This window comes from Nicotiana sylvestris, chromosome 4 (genome assembly GCF_000393655.2).
Source record: "Nicotiana sylvestris chromosome 4, ASM39365v2, whole genome shotgun sequence".
Lineage (NCBI taxonomy): Eukaryota > Viridiplantae > Streptophyta > Magnoliopsida > Solanales > Solanaceae > Nicotiana > Nicotiana sylvestris.
The window spans coordinates 57,457,418-57,481,320 of NC_091060.1; the positions used below are offsets into that span (position 1 = coordinate 57,457,418).

The following is a 23,903-nucleotide window of genomic DNA, read 5'->3' on the forward strand; positions in this document are numbered from 1 at the left end:
GGCGCCCAAGGATATCCACGGGGATGATGTCGAGGCTGGAAGTGTTGATCGGGAAAGCCCATCGGATCATCTTTTCTATTTCTCTTTCTTCCACCCAAGCTTACTGGGATGTTCTGAATGTCTTTCGAACAACTCATGATTTTGCCTGATTTGATTCCCTCTTCTACCATCTCCCCCATTTTTAACACATCATTGAAAGGCTTTCTCAAGGCTAGGATCAAATGACTGAAGTAGGTGGGCCCCTGGGCTTTTAGGAAGAGCTCAACCATTTCTTCTTCCCCAATCGGGGTATTGACTCGACCAACCTGCTCCCTCCATCTAAGTCTAAACTCCCTAAAGCTTTCCTCCGGCTTCTTTTCCATTTTAGATATGGAGGAGCGGTCTGGGGTAACACCTGATCTGTATTAAAAGCATCGAACAAAATCTTGAGCCATGTCACCCAATGTGGGCCACTTACCAACATCTTGACGATTATGTCATTCCAAAGCTGCCCCAATCAGGCTCTCACTAAAATACGCCATCAACAAATCATCTTTCTCTCCAACACTTCTCATTTCACTCCAATAATCCCTCAAATGGGCTACGGATCTCCACACCCATCATACAAGTTAAACTTTGGCACTTTAAACTCTGCAGGCAGACTAACGTCGGGGGACATAGACAATTCTTTGTAGGACATGCTGCCCTGGTCTCCCATTCCTTGCTTGTTCTTTAAGGACTGTTCTATGCCTTTCAGCCTCCTGGGTATCCCATCTCGCCCTTCTTTTCCTGTGATCTTTTCATTTTCAACATAAGGCTCATCCCGCGGGCCCTGTTTGTATGAGTTGGGAACCTTGTAGGCAACCTCTGAGGGGTAATATTGGGCATCGTGAGCTTTGAGTGGGTGTTCATTGTTGGGGATGGCGGATAAGACAGGAGGACAATTTTTGGGAAAGGTAATTGGAAGATGAGTGACGGAGCTACTAGGGTGGTTGGGAAAGCCATGGTAAGCGGGTGAATCTGGAGAGTATGGGGGATCATCTGGCACTGTGACCGGTGTTTGGGTAAGGGTAGTATTTAGGAAGCTAGGTGGTGGCGGGGGTGGTGCCTTCCCAGTTATCCCAGCCTGATACATGTCCGCCATGTGTTGTCTTAACATCCTCACCTCTTCAACCAACCCATTATCCTGTTCAACCAATTGCTTTTGAGCACCTGTATCAACCAACTCAGTTTTGTTGTTGTCTGCCATTGCCTTTGACTTTATGTTGTAGAGATGAGTTACCCCTTTAAAACCACAAATCAACCACCCTTCTGCTATGAATATAACAAAACAAATGAAGCCATCATGTTAGCGTTAGGGCATTTAACGACAAAAATATCACATTGCGTGCAATGCACCTAGCAACAATTAATGGTTCTAGAATGACTTCGAGGGTCATAAGGTCACTTGGCATCATCCCAATTTGTTCATTTCAACCTCTCTTTTCTTTGTTTTTTTAGCACTTCTTAGCTCGCTCATTTTCCTTCCCCTTTTTCTTTCTGATTATCGCTCTTTTCTTCCTTCTCATTTCTCACATCCGATGACTTTACCTCTTTTTTTCTCTTTTTTTCCTTTTCCCCTTTTTTCCTTTCTTTTAACAGTAAAAAAAATGATTTGATCGAACTCTATGTAGGTTACCTACGTATCATGACCCCGCATGAATCAGATCTTTGCGTAGTTCTGGAAGATCGGGAATAAAGTAAACAAACTAACATTTCCATTTTTCTTTTCTTTTCTTTCTTTTTTTCCTTTCTTTTTTTAAAAACAGGTACTCTATGAGAAATTATCAAGGAAAACCCTTAAAAGAGAAAAATATTTTTTTGGTTCTTTTTTTTTTAAGGATTCTAAGGAATAAACCACAGAAAGACATTTTGGATCCTCATTTGATATCCTGATGCAAGATCTCGAAGCAAGCAATGAAAAAGATAAAACAGAATGTTTTTGGATTTCAATTTCGATTGCCTAAAGGAAAAATTCCAATGATAAACAAAATATAAAGTATGTTTTTTTCTATGTACAATATCCTAAAGTTCTAATAAAAATAAAAAGAATTTTTTTTTCATTTTTCACTAATTTCCCAAAGAAACACCTCAAAAGAAAATCTTTTTGGATTTTGGAATTAATACCTTAAAGAAAGATTTTAAAGAAGTACAAAAAGAAAACTCTCTTATTTTTTTTGAATTTTGGTCCTAGTATAGTAGAGGAAATATAAAAATAATTTTTATTTTGATATTAATTGCCTAAAGGAAAACAATCTCAAAGGAGAATTTGTTTTTTTATTTCTTATAACAAAAACGCAAAATTCTTCTTTTTTTTGGATTTTCGACTTGTAACACATTTCCACATACAAAATAAGAAATACCATAACAAAAAACTCGACAAACTTAACTTGACTATTACTAAATCTAACATCACCTAAAAGACTGGATACTACCATACAAGACTAGAAAATAAAACATGAACCATTGAATCAAAAACATAAAATGGCTCCTCGAGCAGCTCCTGAATGCAGTCATCTTGGGTATCTGTCATGCCCAAACTCCAGTATGTAAATCCACACCTGTATAAGAAAACTTAAACCAACACTATGTGAGACAATAACGTTCCCTACTAGACACATGCAAGACATGGTTGTGACTATTTTTGCAAAATGGCTTATTTGGCCAAAAGGTGGCTAGAAGTGCAAAATTTGGCTAGGACCCCGCAAAGCCAAGAACCTAAGATTTACTAGGAAGACCGGACCCTATGTGGGTTGCCTACGTATCACGCCCCGAAAGACGAGAATCAGGTATGCATAGTTCGGGCAATTTTGGATATGGGCAAGAATAATAAAAAAAACAACTAATCTAGACCAAATATATATATTTTTTGGTCTTTTTTAAAACATGACGAAACTTGTAAACTCTTTTTTGGATTTTCTTTTCCCCCTTCTTTTGATTTTCAGAAAATGATGAAAAAGTGCAAAATCTTTTTGAATTTTTCATGTGTTTTTTTTCTTAACGAAAATGTGACAGAAACATAATTGAGCCCTACTTGCTTGATTTTCACACTTAAACCTCTTTTTTCGTTTTCTTTTTCTTCTTCTTTTTTTCTTTTCATTTGCCCTCAATTATCATTGGTCTGTCAAATGACCCTTTTACCCATGAAGGAATGCAACATGTATCACATAGGATGCATCAAGATGGTCTGTTAATTTGGGGACACCTGTCCTAGACGGACCCAACCCCTGTGTTGAGTCCCCTAAGTCAAATGCACGTGATGCAAACAAACATTCCTACTAGGGATCCGGCATGAGGCTGTGTTTTTCTAGGTTTAAATCCTGGGGTTTTGGTCTAGACTTGGGGTACCCGAGCGGACAACTGGGGCCGAAGAAGGGGCGACGTAGCGGGAGCACTAAAGTCTACCCAGCCTTGTTGCTTGCCCAGCCTCGTTCTATTTGGTATAGTTTCTACAGAAAAAGCGGGCCACGCGAATGTGTGCACCATTTTTAGAAGACTCAGAGGGGTGGCGTAAGAAGACAGTTATATACAATTCAAACAATATCAAAGCGGTAAACAGATAGCAATTAGCATAAAGATTCAGAGAATACAGTATTATGAACAATAAATAAAGCCAAGTAAAAATCATGAAACAAGCTCGAATTCTTGAACCCTAAACCAGAGATTCTGGGTACTTGTCCCCAGCAGAGTCATCAGAGCTGTCACACCTCCTTTTTGTCTACACCCCGTAAAGGTATAAAAGGAAATTTTTCCAATTAAAGGACAATCGAAACAGGATTTATTGTTAAAAGATTCAGAGTCGCCACTTGGGAGATTTATGGTGTCCCAAGTCACCGGTTGAATCCCGAATCGAGGAAAACTTGACTCTGTTTAACAGTCCGCGAACTAGAAATCCGATTAAGGAATTCTGTTAACCCGAGAGAAGGTGTTAGGCACTCCCGAGTTACGTGGTTCTAGCACAGTCGCTTTGATCATACTTGACTTACTAAAATGTCTAATTACTGATTTTAGAACCTATGTGCATTTGCCTCTTCTAATTAAGAAATTATCTTGAAATGGGTCACGCGTATGTGTACCCATTTGTTTGGCGTGTCAAAATTCATGTCACGCAAACGTGTCCACAACTAATAACACTTTATTAAGAAAAGTTTGGCCAAAGTTGCGCGAACGCATACTCCGGTTTGTTTTTAGAACCATAATCATGTCACGCGAACGTGTCCACAATCATAATAATATATTAAATGTGCCTACAGCAAACTACGATAATTGGTTATTTGTTATATCTAAATTATAAAATTAATGTGAGGACCATGAGCGATTTAATTATGGATGGCACACCTCAATCTGTCCTTCAGGAATCGTAATTATGTTACGCGAATGTGTCCACAATCACGACGATATATTAAACGCGCCTAAAGCAAGCTACGAATATTCATTAGAAACCATAATTATGTCACGTGAACGTGTATATAATCACGGTAATAAATTCAAAACATGCCTAAAGGTTCGCCTACCCAAGTGTGATCGGCCTAAACATGCTACTAGCAGGCAATTAAATAAAAAAGAACGCGAGCATGAACAGTTTTTAAGCTTAATATAGTAAAGTTCTATCAAACATTCCAAGTCAAGTTTCGTGACCCAACACTCCAACAGAAAGACGTAAACTTTAATTTATTTCCATTAACCTTTTAGTTACATGAATTAATCTAAACCCAACTACCATTAATTCCATTCGCTGTTGTGGCTCACTTTGTGAATTATAGCCCAAAATTATTGAACCAAGTAGATTATGTGTTCATCACTCTAAAGAAAAACTAGACAAATTCACCTCTGTTTCCAAATAATGCGTCAAATGTAAGCTGACACAAAATAATTCAAACCAAGAAAATTTTAAAACAAACCACGAGCAGAGCAATCATTCAGCATTCTTAATCATCAAAGATCGATCACAAAACACAAATATAAAGCTTAAAATCAAAGTAAGAGATGGACCTTAAAGTGATATCCGCTCCGACTGCAGTAGCAATGCGTGAATAGGAACCAGGACCAGCGCTTGACCGGAAAACCACTAACGGGATGCCTCGTCGACGACCTCGTAAACTCTCACCGGACTGAACTCAACTTAATAGAACAAACAACAATTAATGACAGTGGAGCTGCCGTGTCTCATAGGGAAAGAAATCTGGCCGGTGATTTAAGGTGAAGCATTGTAAAGTAGATGGTTTAAGGTGGAATCATTGGTGTTTTGCTGGAAATATGGAAGCTATGAAAATTGTCTATATAGAAGAAAGTTGTGGCTCAGGTTTTCTCCTAGAAGAAGAGAAGAACGATGGAGGGTCTGTTCTAATGAAAACGGCGCTGATTCTCCAAGTATGTCAGCTTTTTTTTAGGCATTCTTCTCCTAGATTTTTAGGTCCCCCCTTTTTTATATTGTAGATTGTAGGGTTTTTTAGGTTAAGGGGTATGGGCCTAGGAATTATGGGCTTGGCAATTGTGGGCTAGGTCCAAAATTAGGCCTAAAGATGGGTTGCTCGAGTCCAATTTCTATTATTTCCCTGCAAGCGAGATTAAAAATACGGTCTCATTTATTAATTAATCCTACTATTCAAATAATTAATAAAACTAACCATTAAAACAAACCTATTTTGGCATTTTCAAATATCATATTAAAAATACGATACTATTTTTATATTTTCTTTTTAAGATTTTTTTTTTTTTTAAGATTAAAATTGACTATAAAACATTAATGAACCTATTTTTGTGATTTTTGTTTTCTTGTAATAAAATAAAGTAAAAGAGCTAAAATTACTTGAAATATCTATATTATGCCTAAACTAAATATTTTACGCTAATATATAAAATAATCTTGGGGAGGGTCAAAAATCATATGTCTACAAGCTCTAGAGCTGAAGTTTTTGTTTTTTAATTATCGAACTTCAACTATAGAGCTGAAGTTTTTGTTTATAAGCTTCAGCCCTAGAGCTGAAGTTTTTGTTTGTAAGCTTCAGCTCTAGAGCTGAAGTTTTTATTTTTTTAACTATCAAGCTTCAGCTCTAGAGCTGAAGTTTTTGTTTGTAAGCTGCAGCTCTAGAGCTGAAGTTTTTGTTTTTTAACTATCCAACTTCAGCTCTAAAGTTGAAGTTTTTTCTGGAAAAATAAGTTTTTATGTTATCGTCCACTTTAAATATCTGAAACTGGAGTCTACCGGATACTTGAAAGTGTATGAGTGGCAACGTCAGTGGAAAGAGGTGGATGATCTCCTCAGAGGTACAAGGTACAGGATAAGGCCTTGGTCTAGAAATAGCAGAGTTTTATGTTCTACTGTAGAGTGTCGCTGAACCATAGAAAAGCTACATAGCATAATCTGCAATCTCCTTCGTCTCATATCCAACTAACACAACTACTGCAAAAATCTCGTGTATCATTCTCTAGCTAGAAATGATGCAACCACAGTGTTAGAACATTGTATATCAACTCGGATCTTCGTTGCTATCTTTTAGTCCTTTTTATTAAGGATTATCTATAACCTCATGCGATCTGTTTGATACCTTACTTTTGCAGAAAAGGGAGAAGGAGAAGTTTGAGAAAGAAGAGACGGATATAACTTTGAGGAGGAGAAGGAGGAGAAATGGGGCTGAAGTTGTTTAAAAAGTAGGTACAAGTTAAAAGTTTTAAAAAAATAGGTATAGATTAAATGGAGGCGACCAAAAAAGGCGCCTCGTGCAATTTTTACGTTCAAATACTACAAACTAAAATGAATTTAGGCCCAATAAACAGAGCAAGCCCAAAGAAAAATAACCTAGTGACGCCTAGGCCTTCAGCATGCTCTTTCTTCATAGAAATAGAAGACCCAAATCCAAGCACACTCGAAAAATTTGAGTATATCAAATTGCACGGCTCTAACTCATATATGGACTCGTATTAGTCCCAAAAAGAGGAATCACTTGCCCAGTAATTGCATATTAACAAATTAACCACACAAGTTAAGGAATCACACATGGCAATCAATTAAATAGCTCTGACCCCTACTAACAACAATTCCCCATAGGGACAGGATTACATGACATATTGGCAGGATGCACATAAAGCATATTGGCTCTTGTATTTTAGAAGCCAGGGTGACAGTATTAGTAAAACAAAGGGCTTGAGCATGAAAACTATGAGAATCAGTAGAGCTCAGTTTCAACATGATAAGTTTGACATGGAAAACTAACAACATAGGTTCATGATTGAGCAATTATTCAACAAGGCAAAGAGTCTAGCATGCTAAACATAAACACAATATTAGGAGAGTTGAGGAGGCATGTCACTTGGGTTAACAGGGTAAGCATACAAGACATATACAAGATAAGCATGCTAAGTTTTTGAGAAAAATAAATCCAAAGTAAAGCATGATCCAGAATTAGTCAAAAAGGGACTTTAGACCTAAGAGTCCTAATCATGAAAGTTTGATACAGTCATAGTCAGGAGAATAGCAATTTTCACATGAGATCCTAATACACATAACAAATAGGCTAGTAGGCATGATCTACAACAGTCAACAAGTAGCCGAACATGCTGAGTATAACACAAAGATTCCCAAATCAAAAGAACTCATGGTAGGGAAACATATCAACTTAAGGCTAATAGAACAGACAGAGCCCAGGGCTTATGCCAGTTGACTCTACCCAATAGAAGAAGCTAAGTATATTGAAATTCAACTAGAATTTTTAGGCAATACTAAAGAGTGCATGATTGAACAAACACAACATTAGAGTTCTCAACAATAGAGCAACATGTTTGGCTAAACATTGAGACAGTAATTGGCATATAAGTTTCAAGTAGGGATAAAGCAGGGAAAACAGTAGATCATACATAAAGGACTCATCAGAAAGAAGTTCACTCAAGCAAGTTCTGGGAAGGAGATAGTCCCCTAAGAGTTTTAGTACAAGAATCTATGGTAAGGCATGAGAAGGAACTCATAACAAACAATAGGTGATCAAAATAGCAGAGCAGGCATAAAGCAGTCAGAAATCATTCAAATTGCACATATATAATGGGTATGAAGCAAAGGGGTACAGAATAATTCCAAAGCAAACAGGAATACAAACAGAGGCAAACAGTAGAATATTGGTTCATAAAGGCTTAAATGACATGAACATACAAAGCATGAACACAAGTAAGAGAGGATGAAATTGCGAGAGACTCAACACTTATCAGTTTGCAGAATTAATGAGAAAATAATGTAGAAAACAAAATGCCAGCAGCAACTTGCTTATCAGTAGCAAAGAGAGAGCAGCAGAAACTTTACCAGTGGGTCAGATTTCCCAATTGTCTCAGATGAACCCCCGACAGTGCTCACATTGAGAGTGGTCAAACAGTCAAATTCAGGTGGCCTTAGCTTTCAGTCGGCCAAGAGCCCAACTTTCAAAATAGTGTAGAGTGAGTGAGAGTGAGAGAATAATAGTAGTTAGGTAAGTTTTTAGGGATTTAGTGGAGGGGTTTATACAATAGTTAGATTTAAACAAGAAAATAAGGAAAACAGTCAATCAAACAAAAAAAAGGAAAGAATATTTCCCATGCACATCTGAATCAGTAAAAAAAGTAAGAATTTTAAACCCTAGTTAGAATCGAATATAGGGAAAATCATCCACAAGCCCTAATCATGAAGGAATCAACGGAGATATGCCATAATCAAGAGGAAATTTCCTCTTTTTGAGTGTATAAAGCTACAATCGTACCTAGATTCATAGGGTCAAAGTTATATCTAAAAGAATAAGCCTTGCCATTAGTGGCATGGTAATAAAAATTACATATAACTGAGCAAGAAGAACAAAGAACGTAAGTAGTATCCACGTATGAACGCGCATAAGGAAAAGAAGATGGAGGATCTCCCATGTCGATAGGGTTTTGTAGAGAGAGGGGGAAAGGTTGAGAGTGTTTGGAGGGGCGGTTTAGGGGAAATGGGTAGGGATTTCGAGGGTTTGGTTAATTAAAAGTAGTGGGGTGATTGTGAGCCGTTGATCTTGAGAGATCAACGGCCAAGACCAAAGAATAAGTGGGGGCGGGTAGTTTAATGGGTTCCAACCGGGCCATCAGTAAGGGGTCGTTTGATTTGGGCTTCTGAGGGGTGAATTGGGATGGGCCTATTCATTTGGATCTTAAATTAGTCCGAAAATTATCCTTATATTGGGCTATAATTTAAAATACATGAAAGTCTTTAAAATAAATTATTAAAATAGCCATTAAATAAATAAAAATATTATTTAAGATATTAAATACTTAAGCACAATAACTCAGGGTTATATGTAGTTACTATGCGAATATAGGCTATTATTGCATATATAGTAAAAAAACAAAAAGGCAAATATACTTAGGTAAAATGGAGTAAAATATTATAAAATACATGTGGGTACAAATAGTAAATTTGAATGATTAACTCACCCCAAATAATGTGAAGGGATAGTTAATAAATAATTGAATAATTTAAACAAGAAAACCAATTTTAAAGTCTTAAAAATTATTAAAAAAAAATACACATATAACCCCTATAAATTGGGTAATAATGCAAAATGATATTTTGAAAGTATATAAAAAACTTTAGAAGAATTAACTCAAATAGTCGCCCACCTAACCACTTAAACTAAAAATAGTTGGTTGAAGTATCATTTATGCATAATTTATGTATTGTATGTGTATAATTGTGTATAATCAATCTATAATCTATATATATGGTTAGAAAAAGTAAAGAATTAATATAATCGATGTCTTAGATAAGGTGAAGTTGATCTAGGATCGTCTTCGGACAGCACAGAGTAGGTAGAAGAGTTATGCAGACAAGAATGTCCGTGATATGATTTATATGGAGGGTGAGAAGGTACTTTTGAATATTTTGCCTACGAAGGGAGTGATGAGATTTAGGAAGAAGGTCAAGTTCAGCCCGAGGTTTATTGGCCCATTTAAGATATTTGAGAGAGTTGTAGAGGTTGCTTATAGGCTTGCATTGCCTCCCAGCCTAGCAGGGGTACATTTGATATTTCACGTTTCTATGCTTCGAAATTATCATAAGACAAGTCTCATATATTGGACTTCCCCACAAGTTTTAAATTCGCCGCTGGGGAATTCACATGAAAAGGAACGAGGAATTCTCAATGCAAAAAGTGCTCTATGAACCAAACGTGAAAGTAGTTTTCCATCAGACACTTGATGAGAATCTGACTTATGAAGAAGAGCTGGTAACTATTATAGATCGGCAGGTTCGAAAGTTGAGATCTAAGGATGTTTTTTTCCCTAATATTTCTTTGGAAAGGTCAGCCGACTGAGGAAGCTACTTGAGAGTCCGAGACCGATATGAGGACTAGATAATCGTATCTCTTTTCCAATTCAGGTACATTTCTATGTTCGTTTGAGGTTGAACGTTTCTTTTAGAGAGGGAAAATATAACGACCCGATAGGTAGTTTGAGTTCTAACTTCCCATTTCATGATTTGAGACCTTATATAGAATTATATGATGATTTATGACTTGCGTACACGGTCTAATTTGATTCCAGAAAGTTTAAATGTGATTTTTCAAAGAAATTTTAATTTTTGAACTTTAAAATGGTTAGAGTTGACCATGGTCAAAATTATTGGTAAACGACCTCGGTCGGTATTTTGATGATTTCGATAGGTTCGTATGATGATTTTAGACTTGTACGCATATTTGGTTTAGGTCCCGAGTAACTCAAGGTCATTTTGGCACTTATTTTAAAAGTCAAAAAGTTGAACTTAAGAACTTTGAAATCTTTGAATTTTGACATGTGATTCTTGATTCTAGATGTTAATTTGATGTTTTGAACTTAAGAGAGAGTTTGTGTGAGGTTTATATACTTGTTTGGATGCTTGGAGTGAGCCCTGGGAGATTCGAGTGAGTTTCGAAGTAGTTTTGGATCAGTTTTTGCCTTGATGAGATAGCTGATCTTCTAGGGTTTCATACTGCTTTGCGATCGCAGAGATTGTATGGGGTCGGGGCAGGTTATTATTAATGATCTTTTAACTAGTACCGTTATTGCGTAGATTCTTCTGATGCTGGAGGAAATGCTCTCCGTGATCACGATGGTGGTCAAGCAATCGCATAGAAGGAGTTGTGGCGAGGAGACATTTGTTTTCTGGGAGCGCGACTGTTGTATCGCAAATGCGTAGGGTGTGCTGCGAACATGAAGGCTTGGATTGGAGTTGCCTTAGGTGGATGCGGTGTTCACTGACCACTGGTCTTCACCAATGGGGGGTCCCGTTGCGAACAGAAGAAAGTTCGTCGAGGTATAAATAGTGTTAAAAATAAGGATTGAGCCATTTTTCACCATTTTAGAGACCTAGACCATGGATTTGGGAGATTTTTTAGAAGATTTTCAACCCAACTTCTAAGGTTAGTAATTTTTATCTAGTTTTGACTTATTCACATGAATTTTCATAGATTTTTATCCCTAAATCTAGTACTCTAAGGTGTAGAAATTGGAGTTTTGGGGGAAAAACCTATGAGGGATAACTTTGGGGTTTTGGACCTCTATTTGAGGTCCAATTTTTATACAAATTGCATACTTGGACTCAGGGGAGAATGGGTAAATGAGAATTAGTCTTAATGTTGGATTTCGACCATGTAATAGCCCAACGCGCTAGAGATATTTTTTGCTTTGGGTCTAGGCTCTCGCGGCTTTAAAACACATCACTAGGGTCTAAGGCTTGTTAACTTATATACCGAGCGTCCCTCTTGTGTTTTGCCGATGTGAGACTTTATCTAAAGTCTGGGGTGTACATACACCCCCTCTTATGGACTCATCGTCCTGAGGTTTTCCCCATCGCATGGGATTCACCTAGACTCAGTACTAAGGTTTGCCTAGCCTAGATGGAATTTGCCTAAACTCAGTTGAACTCTGACCCACCATTGGCAAGGCTGGCAAACGAGTGGCTCTGATACCATCTGTAACAGCCCAGCCAGCTAGTGATATTGTCCGCTCTAGGCCTAGGCCCCCACGGATTTAAAACACGTCACTAGGGTCTAAGACTTGTTAACTTATATACCCAACATCCCTCTTGTGATTTGCCTATGTTGGACTTTGTCTAAAGTATGGGGTGTTACAGACCATGTGGGCACGGGTTGACTATTTGTTGACTTTTCCAAATGTGATAACGATCGAACCTTTTTGATACTATGGTAGTTTCTAACACTTGTTTTGACTTATTTGAGTATTAATTAGCTAGATTTGAGTGGTTTGGAGTCTTGTCTAGCAGGTGGTATTAAGCTCCATCACGACCTCTTGGTTGGGAATTAGGGTCATGACATGTAGTATGAGTACAACCGACCTAATGTATTCCATAACTGTGAAGCCTAATACCGATGAGGTAGTGACGAGGGGAAGAAAATACACCTACATATAAACCTGTGCAGTAAGTAACGGAAAACTAACAAGAGATATAATAGTTAAGAAAACAAGAAAAGTAGCAAGTTAAATAACAAGTGTAGTTGCAAGAAGAATTAATATCGGGAATAATGAATGGAGTAACTAAGGGATATAATGACTATAACCGCAAAATAATACCAAACTACCTTTCACAACAATTCAAGTCCAAGTAATTGGAAACACAACTATGAAACAACATAGCCTAGCTCTCAATCCGTATAGCAAAACCAAGGAATAAGAGATAACAATTAAATGTCCCGACATCACCCTTCGTGATTTTACTCCCATCCTCACAAACACAGAAACACCCTTTGTGCATGTTCACTCTTCCTTACAAGCATGAAAATACCCTTCGTGCAATAGTAATAACCTAAAAAAGCACAAAACACCCTTTGTGTGCAATCAGTCTTCCTCACAAGTATGAAAACACCATTCGTGTAATTCCCTCTTCTTCACCAAGCATAAACATGTAAAGTTGTACCAAGCAAGGTGGAAAGCACAAACAATATCAAGAAGAGTGATGGAAGTTAACTTGCTATATGGAAATAGTCATCACTTTGCACTAATAGCTAAAATAACATTTCAATAGCCTTACTACCCAATATCACAACAAGATCAACACGATTATTAACATGAATAATAATAGTCAAGGCATTATACAATCTAACTAAAGCATGAAAAACATAATAAATGAAGCAACAAGATGTAAATAAGCTAGTTTTACCTGCATGCTTGAACTATAGAAAATGCATATACACTCGTCACCATGCATATACGCCTCCCCAACATATAATTCATAGCAAATAGACACAATTACATCCTTTTTCCCTCAAATAAATGTTAAACAAGACACTTACCTCTTTTTGATACAATTCAACCCTCCAAAGCCATCTGTCCTTTAGCACAAGCCTCCAAACGACTCGAATCTAGTCAATCAACACTTAAATAAGTCAAAACAAGCTTTAGAAACTATCCTAGAATAAAAAGGGTTCGATCTTTGACATATTTGGAAAAATCAATAAAATGTTAGCCCAGGCCCCCACGGTCGATATCCGAAATTAAGACCAATTCCTATTTATCAATTCTCCCTCGAATCCAAATATATAATTTGCATCAAGATTGGACCTCAAATCGAGGTACAATCCTAAAAATTAGCCCTCATAAGTGTTTCCTCAAAACTCCAATTTCTAATCTTTAAAGTACTAGATTTAGGGATAAAAATCTAAAAAAATTCATGAGAACAAATTAAGACTAGATAAAAATTACTAACCTTAGAAGTTGGGATGAAAATACTCTCAAAATTCTCCCCAATCCATGATTTAGGTCTCAAAACTAGTGAAAATTGGATAAATCCCAATTTTCAGCCCTTTTTATACCTGGGCGTCAGGTGTTCTTCACATTCGTGAATTACCTATTGTCTTCACGAAGGTCAGTGGCTAACTGGCCATCGCGTTCATGAAGGATATCGCCTCCAAATCCTTCATGTCCGTGATCCTGTTGTTGCATTCGCGATGAAGAATGGTTACCAGCCCCCCAAATGCCTAGAGCCTACGCGCGTTCGCGATGAAGAACGGTTAAAATACTGAACTATTTTAAAGTTCAAAAATCATATTTTTCTTTGAAAGATCACATTTAAACTTGCTGGAAATCAAAACGGACCATGCACTTAAGTAATAAATCATCAAATTAGGCTATTCAAAGTCTTATAGCATGAAGGAAAAGCTACAACTTAAAATGACCTATCGGTCATTACAATGGAAAAATTAGAGGGTTCTTCAAAGGCTCGTGAAAAAAAAGATCAAGAGGAGACAAGAAATGTCGCTGAAGCAAATTCTTAAAAATCGGGCATTCTTTAAGGATTATGGAAGTGAAAAGAGTTATCAAGTATGAAGAAGTACTGGTAAAAACTTTAACAAATGAATTTAAAATCTCCCAAATATTCAGAGGTTATGGTCGTGGACAAAGAGGAGGAAGAGGACGTGGCTACTACCAAAAAAATAATGGACAAAGAATGACAAATCAAAAATTGAGTGCTATAATTTTCATAAATTTGTCCATTACTCTTGGGAATGTCGTAACAATGTTGAAGAGAAAGCTAATCTTATTGACGACAACAAAGATGAAGATGAGTCAACATTGTTGCATGCACTCAAGGAAGAAGACATGGATGATTGTAGCTCGTTGTATTTGGATAATGGAGAAAGTAATCATATGTGTGGATGCCAAGATAAGAGATAAATAAAATGGTGAGAGGTAATATGTCATTTGGAGATACCTCAAAGATTCAAATCGAAGGGATAGGTACGATTCGAATCTCTTGTAAAGATGGTGGACACAAGTTAATTAAGATGGTTATTATGTGCCAAAATTAAAAGTAATACTCTTGAGTTTGGGCCAATTTCTTGAAAAGGAATATGATATCCACATGAAAAATATGCATCTTTGGCTTAGTGATTAAAGTAGAATTCTAATTCCTAAAGTGCATGTAGCAAAGAATAGATTATTTTCTCTGAATGATAAGACAGTTCATGCTAAGTGTTTGAAGACTAATGTGCAAGATGAATTATGGTGTTGGCACATGCAATTTGGGCACTTGAATTTTAAAGCACTTAAATCAATGGAAGAAAAGAACATGGTGCATGGGATGCCATAAATTAATCATCGCAATCAATTGTGTGAAGCTTGTCTTCTCGGAAAACATGCAAGGAAGAATTTTTCGAAGGAGGCCGCGTCAAAAGCAACCAAGCCACTCTAGCTTGTTAAGGATGTTTGTAGGCTAATCAATCCAACTTCCATTGGTAAAAGTAAATACTCTCATCTCTTCATTGATGCCTTTAGCAGAAAGACTTGAGCTTATTTCTTGAACCAAAAATCTGAAGTGTTTGTTGCTTTTAAAAATTCCAAAGCACATGTGGAAAGAAAAGAGGATATAAAATAAAAGGCTTTAATGTCACAACCAAAAATCATGATGGCGTCTAACTCACTTACTAGGCAAGCCAATCATAAATCAATAGCGAAACATAATAAAAATTTAGAATAAATAAATTTGAAAGTCTAATAAACATAGACAGAAACCAAGTCAATACAACAAATTCCCAGAAACTGATAGCACCGAGTCATGAGCTCTTAACATGAAGACAAATTTGCTAATATAGTATACTGTTTGAAGCAGTAACAGAAATAAAAGATAGAAAAAGATGCCAGGGACTGCGATCGAGAACGCATCTCTACCTCGGGTCTCAACAGCAATAGCGACAGCTCTCCACACTCAGCTGGGTCCCACACCTAGATCTGCACAATTAAGTGTGAAGTATTAGTATTAGTACAACTGATCTCATTTACTCAGTAAGTATCATGACTAACCCCGGTGAGGTAGTGGCAAGTATGTCCAATGATACTCACTAATCAAACTTGTACAGTTCATTATTTTAATATACATATATATATATATATATATATATATATATATATATATATATATACATATACTCAGTAAGTATCATGACTAACCTCGATGAGGTAGTGGCAAGTATGTCCAATGATACTCACTAATCAAACTTGTACAATTCATGAATATATATATATACATATATTTAGTGCATAGTATATAGCGTAAGTATATATATATATTATATATATATATATATATATATATATATATATATATATATATATATATATATATATATATAACAGTATCAGAATCTAAGCATAAAGTACAAGTAAGGCCAATGGTGCACATAGAGAAGATATGAACAAGCATCGTAAACAACTAACAACTCAACATATAGAGGAAGTTATTCATACATAAACCAGTCAAGTTACATAGGCCAGCATATGGAGAAGATATGCGGTAAAATCATATATATATCCAAGGAGTTTTCACATAGATAAGATACACAAAATCTCAAAAACTAATCAGTTTTCATTATCCATATGTACATAATCGAAAGAGAAACAAGAGAGGACGATCCTATGAGGATGGATTCTTATCCACACGCTACATGGACAACTCACGTGCCATAATCTTAACAACCGCATGGATAACTCACGTTTTATAATAACTCAACCCGCACAAACCGTTCACGTGTTGTCAAACCAGTACATATCATAGAAAGCATATACAAGAATACTTGTATACGAACAACAAATATCAATTCACATACTCATGGACGGAGGCAAATATCATGCTAAGGTGTATGCATGTGTGAAGTATACAACTACAACTTATATTAGGCGGGTAATCCATATTATAATGAGTATCATGCTCACACGGGAAATCGAAGCCTACACATGGTCTCTAGAAAGATTCAAGAAGTTCACGTAGTCATACAAATGATTAAATATGAATCATAAAAAACATAGAGTCCGAACAAGACATAACAAAATCCTAAAGTCTAATCCGATCAAATCATACATAGCACCCGCATAAACATGCGTCACCTCATATATACGTCACTTTTCTCCCATCTCAATTGGATAGGTCATATCATAAGGGTTATTTCCTTACAACAAGATTAGGCAAGATATTTACCTCAAACAAGTAAAATCAATACTCTAAGAATGCATTCCCTCGCAAATCAGACTTCGAACGGCTCGAATCTTGTCAAATACAACTCAGTAATGTCAAAAAAAGCCATATGAATCAACTCAACATAATAAAGATTCAATCTTCAATCAAATCCCCAAAAGTCAACAAAAGTCAACCAGGGCTCGCATGGTCGAAACCTTAGTCAAGGCGTAGATCCCGACTATCCATAACCCGCGAGTCCAAATTTGTGTTTGGTTTTCAAATCCAAGTCCAAATCATTGCTTAAAACCTTAATTTCCCCTCTCTTACCCCCCTCAAAAAAAACTTTACCTCAAATTTTTATGCTTTAGGTGTTAATAATCCATGAAGATCCTTGAAATAATACCGTAAATGGGTAAAAACCACTTATCCCAAAGTCTTGTATGAAACTCTCCAAAAACATTGTCTCTCTCCAAGTCTAGGGTTACAATATGAGAGAATGAGTAAATATCTCGAAGTCCTCACTTAAATGTACTGCCCAAGGATATTCTTTGCAAATACGATACATGACTCGCATTCATAAAGCACAAAATACCTCTACCTAAATTACCTCTTCGCGAATGTGAAGCTCCTTCCATGAATGCGATGCTTTCCTGCTAGAAACCTACACGAATGCGACTCAGCCCTCGCAAACAAGAAGGCCAAAGCTCTCAGCTTCCATCTCCTATTTGCAAACGCAATCCCCTCAATGTGAATGCAAAGTACACTGTTACAAACCTTCACGAACCCATTCCTCAAGTGCGAACGTCAAGAAAACATTCCTCCCCTGCCCCAAATCCTTCATCGTGAACATGATGCTCCTCTCGCAAAGCGATAAACATTAGACACCAACATATCAGCCAACTCCAAACATGCTCTAAGTGGTCCGAAACTCACCCGAGACACCTAGGACCCTATCCAAATATACCAAAAACTCCATAAAAACTACTCAAACCTATCCAAATCTCTCAAACACATAGGAAGTCATCATAACTACAAATCAAGTATCAAACCACAAGATGAACTTCTATGTTTAAGAACTTCCAAACTTCCAACCAAGCGTCTAAGTCAATCTTAAATAATCTGTATCACAATCAAACTTTGAACACAAGTTTTCAAACAACAAAATCAACCTTTCCCAATTTTTTGAACAACAATCAGAGTCTTATATCATCAAAGTCAACTATCGGTCAAACTTAACAACTCCCAAATACTTCAAATTGTCAACTTTCGGCAAATAAGCACAATATCTTCTAGGAACCTAATAAAATCTGAATATATGCTTAAGTCTAAAATCTCCATAAGAACCTGTTGGAACCATCAAATCACCAATCTAAAGTCATTTAAACAAAAGTCAAACCGTGGATCAATTCTTCCAACTTAAGGTTTCCAAAACAAAACTAAGTGTTCCAATTCACTTCCGAATCCCATGAAAGCCAAACCACCTATCCCAACAAGTCATAAATCATCAAATACACCCACGAAAAATATCAAATAGGGTAATGGAGTTCAAATACTCAAAACAGACAATCCAGACATTACATTTAAGGTCCGATAAAGGAGGCGAATTAACTATAAAGGAATTTAATTAGTTTTGTCAGTTTTATGGAAATCGTCGTCCTCAAAAAGCATGGAGTGGGATTAAGCCAAGTGTCAAACACTTAATAATATTTGGTGTCATAGCCTATGCTCATGTGTCACAGTAAGGGAGAGCGAAGCTTGATGATCGAAGTATCAAGCATGTATTTGTTGGCTATGATTAGTGGCGGATGTACATGGATACTTATGGGTGCTTGAGCACCCATTACTTTTAACCGGATTTAGTAAATTTACCTAGGCAATTATTAAAAATAGTTAGATAAATATTGAATGAGCACCCATAACTAAACTTTTTTTTCCTCTTCTTTCGAATTTTTTATCGGCGAGCACCCGTCACTTTAAAATTCTGGATTCGTCACTGGCTATGACAGCACCTCAAAAGGCGACAAGCTATATAACCCAAGCAGTTTTTGCAAGGTGGTGGTGAGTCATGATGTTGAATTTGATAAAGAAGTGGCATAGAATTGGGAACCTAAGGAAGAAAAGTCATATGATTTTCTTCCATACAATAGAGATGAAGAAGAACAAGAGAGCATGGTACTTGTGCAGGATACAACTCCACATTCTTTTCCAACCTATGTTGCATCTCCTTCCTCTCAAGAAAGTTCAAATGAAAGCCTCACAGGATGAGGAATATTCAAGAGCTCAATGATGGCATCGAAGAAGTTACTAGTTTTGATTTTTTTTATATTGACTCTTTGCTGATAGTGAACCAATAAACTTTGATGAAGATGTTACAGACAAAAAGTGAAGAAAAGCCATGGATGAGGAGATCGAGTCAATATAGAAGAACAACACTTGGGAGTTAACAACTCTTCCCAAGGTTCATCGAACAGCTGGAGTGAAACGGATATACAAGACAAAGAAGAATGCTAATGGAGAGGTAGAGAGATACAAAGTACCAAATGTGGCTAAAGGCTACAAGAAAAAGCAATGCATTGACTATGAAGAAGTTTATGCACTTGTTACCCACATGGAGATGAATCATTTGTTGATCTCTTTGGTTGCACAAATAAAGTGGAAGATTCATTAACTAGATGTCAAGTCAGCCTTCTTGAATAGTTATTTTGAAGAAGAAATCTATGTTGAACAACCATTGGGCTTCGTGGTCAATAATCATGAAGATAAAGTGTTGAGGTTGAAAAAAGCTTTATACGGATTGAAGCAAGTCCCACAAGCATGGAATAGTCATATCGACAAGCATTTTCAAGATAATGGGTTTACTCGTTGCCTCCATGAATATGCTCTAGCTTATAGTTCATACTTGTGGAGATATGTTGCTTGTTTGTCTTTATGTTAATGATTTTATTTTTACAAGTAGTAACCCAAGTTTGTTTGAAGCTTTTAAGAAAGATATGTCTCATGAGTTCGAGATTATAAACATAGGGCTTATGTCATTCTACTTGGGCATAGAAGTGAAGCAAATAGAGGTCATTTTCATCTCTCAAGTAAGCTATACAACAAAAAAATCTTAAAGAAGTTCAACATGTTCGATTGCAACCCCAACACGCCAATGGAGAGTGGAATAAATTTGTCAAAGTTTGATGGAGGAAAAAAAGTGTATCTCACATTTTTCAATGGTCTTGTGAGAAACTTAAGGTACTTGGCTTGTACCAGGCAAGATATACTCTTTGCTATTAGAGTAGTAAGCCGATTCATGGAAGCTCCTACCTCTACTCACTTGAAGATAGCTAGAAGAATTCATTACCTAAAAGGTACGATTAACTCTGCGTTATTTTATTCTTCTTCTAGTGATTTTACTCTTGTGGGATTTTGTGATAATGACTATGCAGGAGACATTGATGATAGGAAAAACATAACTGGTTTTGTATTTTTCTTGGATGATTCTGTTATTTCTTGGAGTTCAAAGAAATGATTAAGTGTTACTCTCTCGACTTGTGAAGCTGAATATCTAGCAGCAATGTCCTGTACATGTCATGTTATTTGGCTAAGAAGATTATTGAAGGAGCTTAATTTGCCATAAATTGAAGCTACAGAGATTTGTATTGACAACAAATTTACATAGGCATTTGCCAAGAATCCGGTATATCATGATCGAAGCAAGCATATAAATACAAAGCATCACTTCATGAGATAATGCATTACCAAGAAGGAAGTAGAGTTTGCAAGTATGTCAAATCTCATGATCAAGTTGCAGACATCATTACAAAACTTCTTAAGTTTGAAAATTTTCAGAGATTGTGATCAAAATTTGGAATAAAGAAGAAAAATCAAAATTAAGGGGGAGATTTGTGGAACCCATGTAAATAAATAAAAAAGAAAAGAAAAGAAAAATAAAAAAAAATTATGACAGCAAGTTACAATGGGCGGCTGAAACAATATGCAAAACCACGGGTGCAACTGGTTTTACAATGTAACGAGACTTGCAATTTACCAGTTGTAAATTGCAAGTTGCATAACCAAGCAATCTAATTGGTTTAATATATGGCAAGATCCTATAAATAGAAGGGTGAGATGGAGAGGCATAATCCAAACGGTGCATTTTCCTATTCACACCTAAAAAAACCCTACAAGTGCGTTACATAGTTTATCTAATCTTGTCTTTGTGTTCGGGTAGGGATTTCTCAATTTGAATGATCAAAATAAGATCCCTCCCACGCAGCTCATTTTCATGAAAATGTTGCAGGAAAATTGACACAGTTGGAAATATTCCTTTTTGTCAATGTGATTAGACAAACAAGGGTTTTTTTTTATTTTTTATTAAGGAACAAGCTTGCAATTTTATTTCCATGACAAAAAGAAGTAAATAGGGTACAACCATGGTCAGAAAATAAAGAAGAAGATAAAAAGGACACAGTTCTTTTGATGTGTACCATCTAAAGAATCTTTATTGCAAGAGAACACCGACTTGACTTAAACGTTGAACTTGCAAACATCACTTTAAAAGCATGAACGAAGTACAAAGAAGTTTCCTTGTTTCATGATAAAAGTGGTCATACTTTTGCACAGATTTATTTCCTTGCCCAAGAATAGGCAGATCGCTCTTCAAGGACACTATCTGTATCGTAGCCAGACCATTTAGTAGATGAAGAACATGTTGTCTCAGAGATTTCGGTGAGGTTAATTGGGCAGTCAATGAAGTCCGAACCAGATTTATCAACACATATGTGAACCCTGTAAAACTGGCTGTCCGCAGTTAAACCAAGATTGCATTCTATAGCGATCACATGTCCAATAGCTAATTTTATGGCTGCATTGATGTGACGCCAGTGGTAAAATTGTCCATTTGGTTCGAGTCCTGACAATATTTTACCTCAATTGAAAACCAAGCTGAAAATACTACTCCCTCTTGCATCCCAAATTAGGTGTAACATTCCGCTTCTCGAGATTCAAAATATATGAACTTTGACCAATATTATAAAATGTATTGGTTTCTCCATTTCAATTTAGATGAGATAGTTTGACTCGACACGAAATTTAAGAAGGAAAAAAAGATTTTTGAAACTTGTAGTATTAAAAGTTTAAGGGGAAAAAGCTTTGTGTGATCATGACATTTGTACGGTTATAAAAACTTCTCATTAAGGGTAAAATGGGTAAAATAAAAAATTTAAAGTTGAATTATTTCCAATTGTAGAAATGTGTCATTCTTTTTGGAACGTACTAATAAGGAAAGTGTATCGTCTAAATTGAAACAGATGGAGTATTATATATATATATATATATATATATATATATATATATATATATATATATATATCATATTTATGTAAAGAATATTACTTATAAGTAGTACTTTTCGTAGAGCCTTTCCATAATTAAATTAATTTTATTATTGAAATAAGAAGTTAGTCTAATCAAATTTAGCTTTAAAAATTAGTTAAAATGACTCTCGAAAAACGAAAAATAACATTTATTTTGGGACGATGGAGAGAGTTGTACTAAATACAGCAACATTGACATTACATTATATATATATATATAGTAATAAGAATGCATATGCACATGTGTAAGATCTGTACCGTAACGCTTAACATCTTGAATCAGGTTCAGCTTTTCCTTAAGATCAAGAGCTGTTTCGAAATAAGAATGCATGTTGAGCCTAGAACAAGTACCACGTTCCTTCCATTCCTTAGCCCACAGACTAGTTCCATTGTTTGATGGACAAGATATTTTGGGCCAATTCTTTTGCATACTACTCAGCAAGTCCGAGATCTGTATTTTATCAAATGTACATAAGCTCAGAGGCAGAGCCACAGTGTTGGCTACGGGTTCGGCCGAACTCAGTAGCTTTGGTTCAAATCAAGTATTTGTCTTAAAATTTTATTAAATGCACAAATTACTAATTTAGATCCCAGTAATTTAAAAGAATTATTAGAATCTCGAACCCATAAGCTTGAAGACTTGGCTTCGCCTCTGTATAATTAAACTTACTTGCGTTTCATCATAAGGGCCTGCCTTATTACAGTTTTCTGGATATGTGAGATTGTTGTAAGATGGCCATAGTCCAGCAATACCAAAATCTTCTGCTGGTCTTCCCGTGGTTGTGTTACAGCATTTACCTATAATCCTATTGTAGCATGCTGCTGGATTCCACTGAGAATATATACATATATAGCCACAACGTTTTAATTAATTAATCAAGAAACGATACGAATGAAGAATATATAATCACATAAATTGAGACAGAGTGAGTACTAATTAATTCTCAAGTGATTACATACCTGTAGGGTAAGGCGGTAGAAATCTAAGTCCTTAGCATGTACTAATAACGTTATACATTGAAAGATAACGAGCTTGACCAAGACAAACTTGATGGATCTCATATTTACTTATTCTGTGTTAATTTGTGCTAGAGAAGACTTAATAAAGATCGATGATGAAACCACAATTAAGTTTGATGGTTTATATAGAGACCAACTGTTCCATTATTTAGCTATTCTTCCTGTTTGTTCGCACGTCGCAAAATATATACAAATAAAATACTGGGTGCGTGGCCAATATATTAGTTCAAGTTCAAACAATATATACTTTGAATTATCCGAGTAATAAAAAAATCTTCTCTCTTTTAGTGGGTCGGAGTTATTCAATAATATACATAGCGGCTGCACGTCATTGATAATAGCTTAGATTAATTCTAACGTCAAATCTTTCTCTTTATAAATTTAATTTATACTTAAGTAGAAGTGCACGCATTCATTATTTTGGCAAAAGAAAATGATGCATAATCACTTCAAATCATTCATTACAATGGAGAGTTGACTAAGACAATATTGTTGACTTAATCCTTTAAACTGGATAATGACTAGTTTGTTGGAACTACATATTCCCTCCATTTCAAAAAAATTTACACTATTTTTTT

General features: G+C 36.1%; 2 protein-coding genes across 3 annotated transcripts; one reads left to right on the plus strand and one right to left on the minus strand.

Annotated features, from left to right (window-relative positions):
• Positions 1-20,096: 20,096 nt before the first annotated feature.
• Positions 20,097-20,459, plus strand: LOC138889573 (uncharacterized mitochondrial protein AtMg00810-like). Its single transcript, XM_070172904.1, has one exon. It carries the CDS (start codon positions 20,097-20,099, stop codon positions 20,457-20,459), a length of 363 nt encoding a protein of 120 aa, XP_070029005.1.
• A 792-nt stretch (positions 20,460-21,251) lies between these two features.
• Positions 21,252-23,443, minus strand: LOC104242992 (extracellular ribonuclease LE-like). 2 transcript variants are annotated; one of them, XM_009798108.1, is made up of 4 exons: positions 23,266-23,443; positions 22,976-23,137; positions 22,564-22,756; positions 21,252-21,794 (listed from the first exon to the last, which is right to left on the minus strand). In XM_009798108.1, the coding sequence occupies exons 1-4, from the start codon at positions 23,365-23,367 to the stop codon at positions 21,556-21,558; spliced, it is 696 nt and encodes a 231-aa protein (XP_009796410.1). In that variant the 5' UTR covers positions 23,368-23,443; the 3' UTR covers positions 21,252-21,555. The 2 variants fall into 2 exon arrangements, with proteins under 2 accessions (XP_009796410.1, XP_009796409.1); XM_009798107.2 differs by having other exon boundaries at positions 21,252-21,842; positions 23,266-23,436.
• Between the last annotated feature and the right edge of the window lie 460 nt (positions 23,444-23,903).

Excerpts from the sequence above, each read along its gene's own strand:
- LOC138889573 (XM_070172904.1), top strand. The coding sequence starts at position 20,097 with ATGGAGAGTGGAATAAATTTGTCAAAGTTTGATGGAGGAAAAAAAGTG.
- LOC104242992 (XM_009798107.2), bottom strand. The coding sequence starts at position 23,367 with ATGAGATCCATCAAGTTTGTCTTGGTCAAGCTCGTTATCTTTCAATGT. Across the intron at positions 22,757-22,975 it reads GCCCTTATGATGAAACGCAA|ATCTCGGACTTGCTGAGTAG; the intron begins GTAAGTTTAATT and ends GATAAAATACAG. Across the intron at positions 21,843-22,563 it reads TCAAGATGTTAAGCGTTACG|GACTCGAACCAAATGGACAA; the intron begins GTACAGATCTTA and ends AAATATTGTCAG.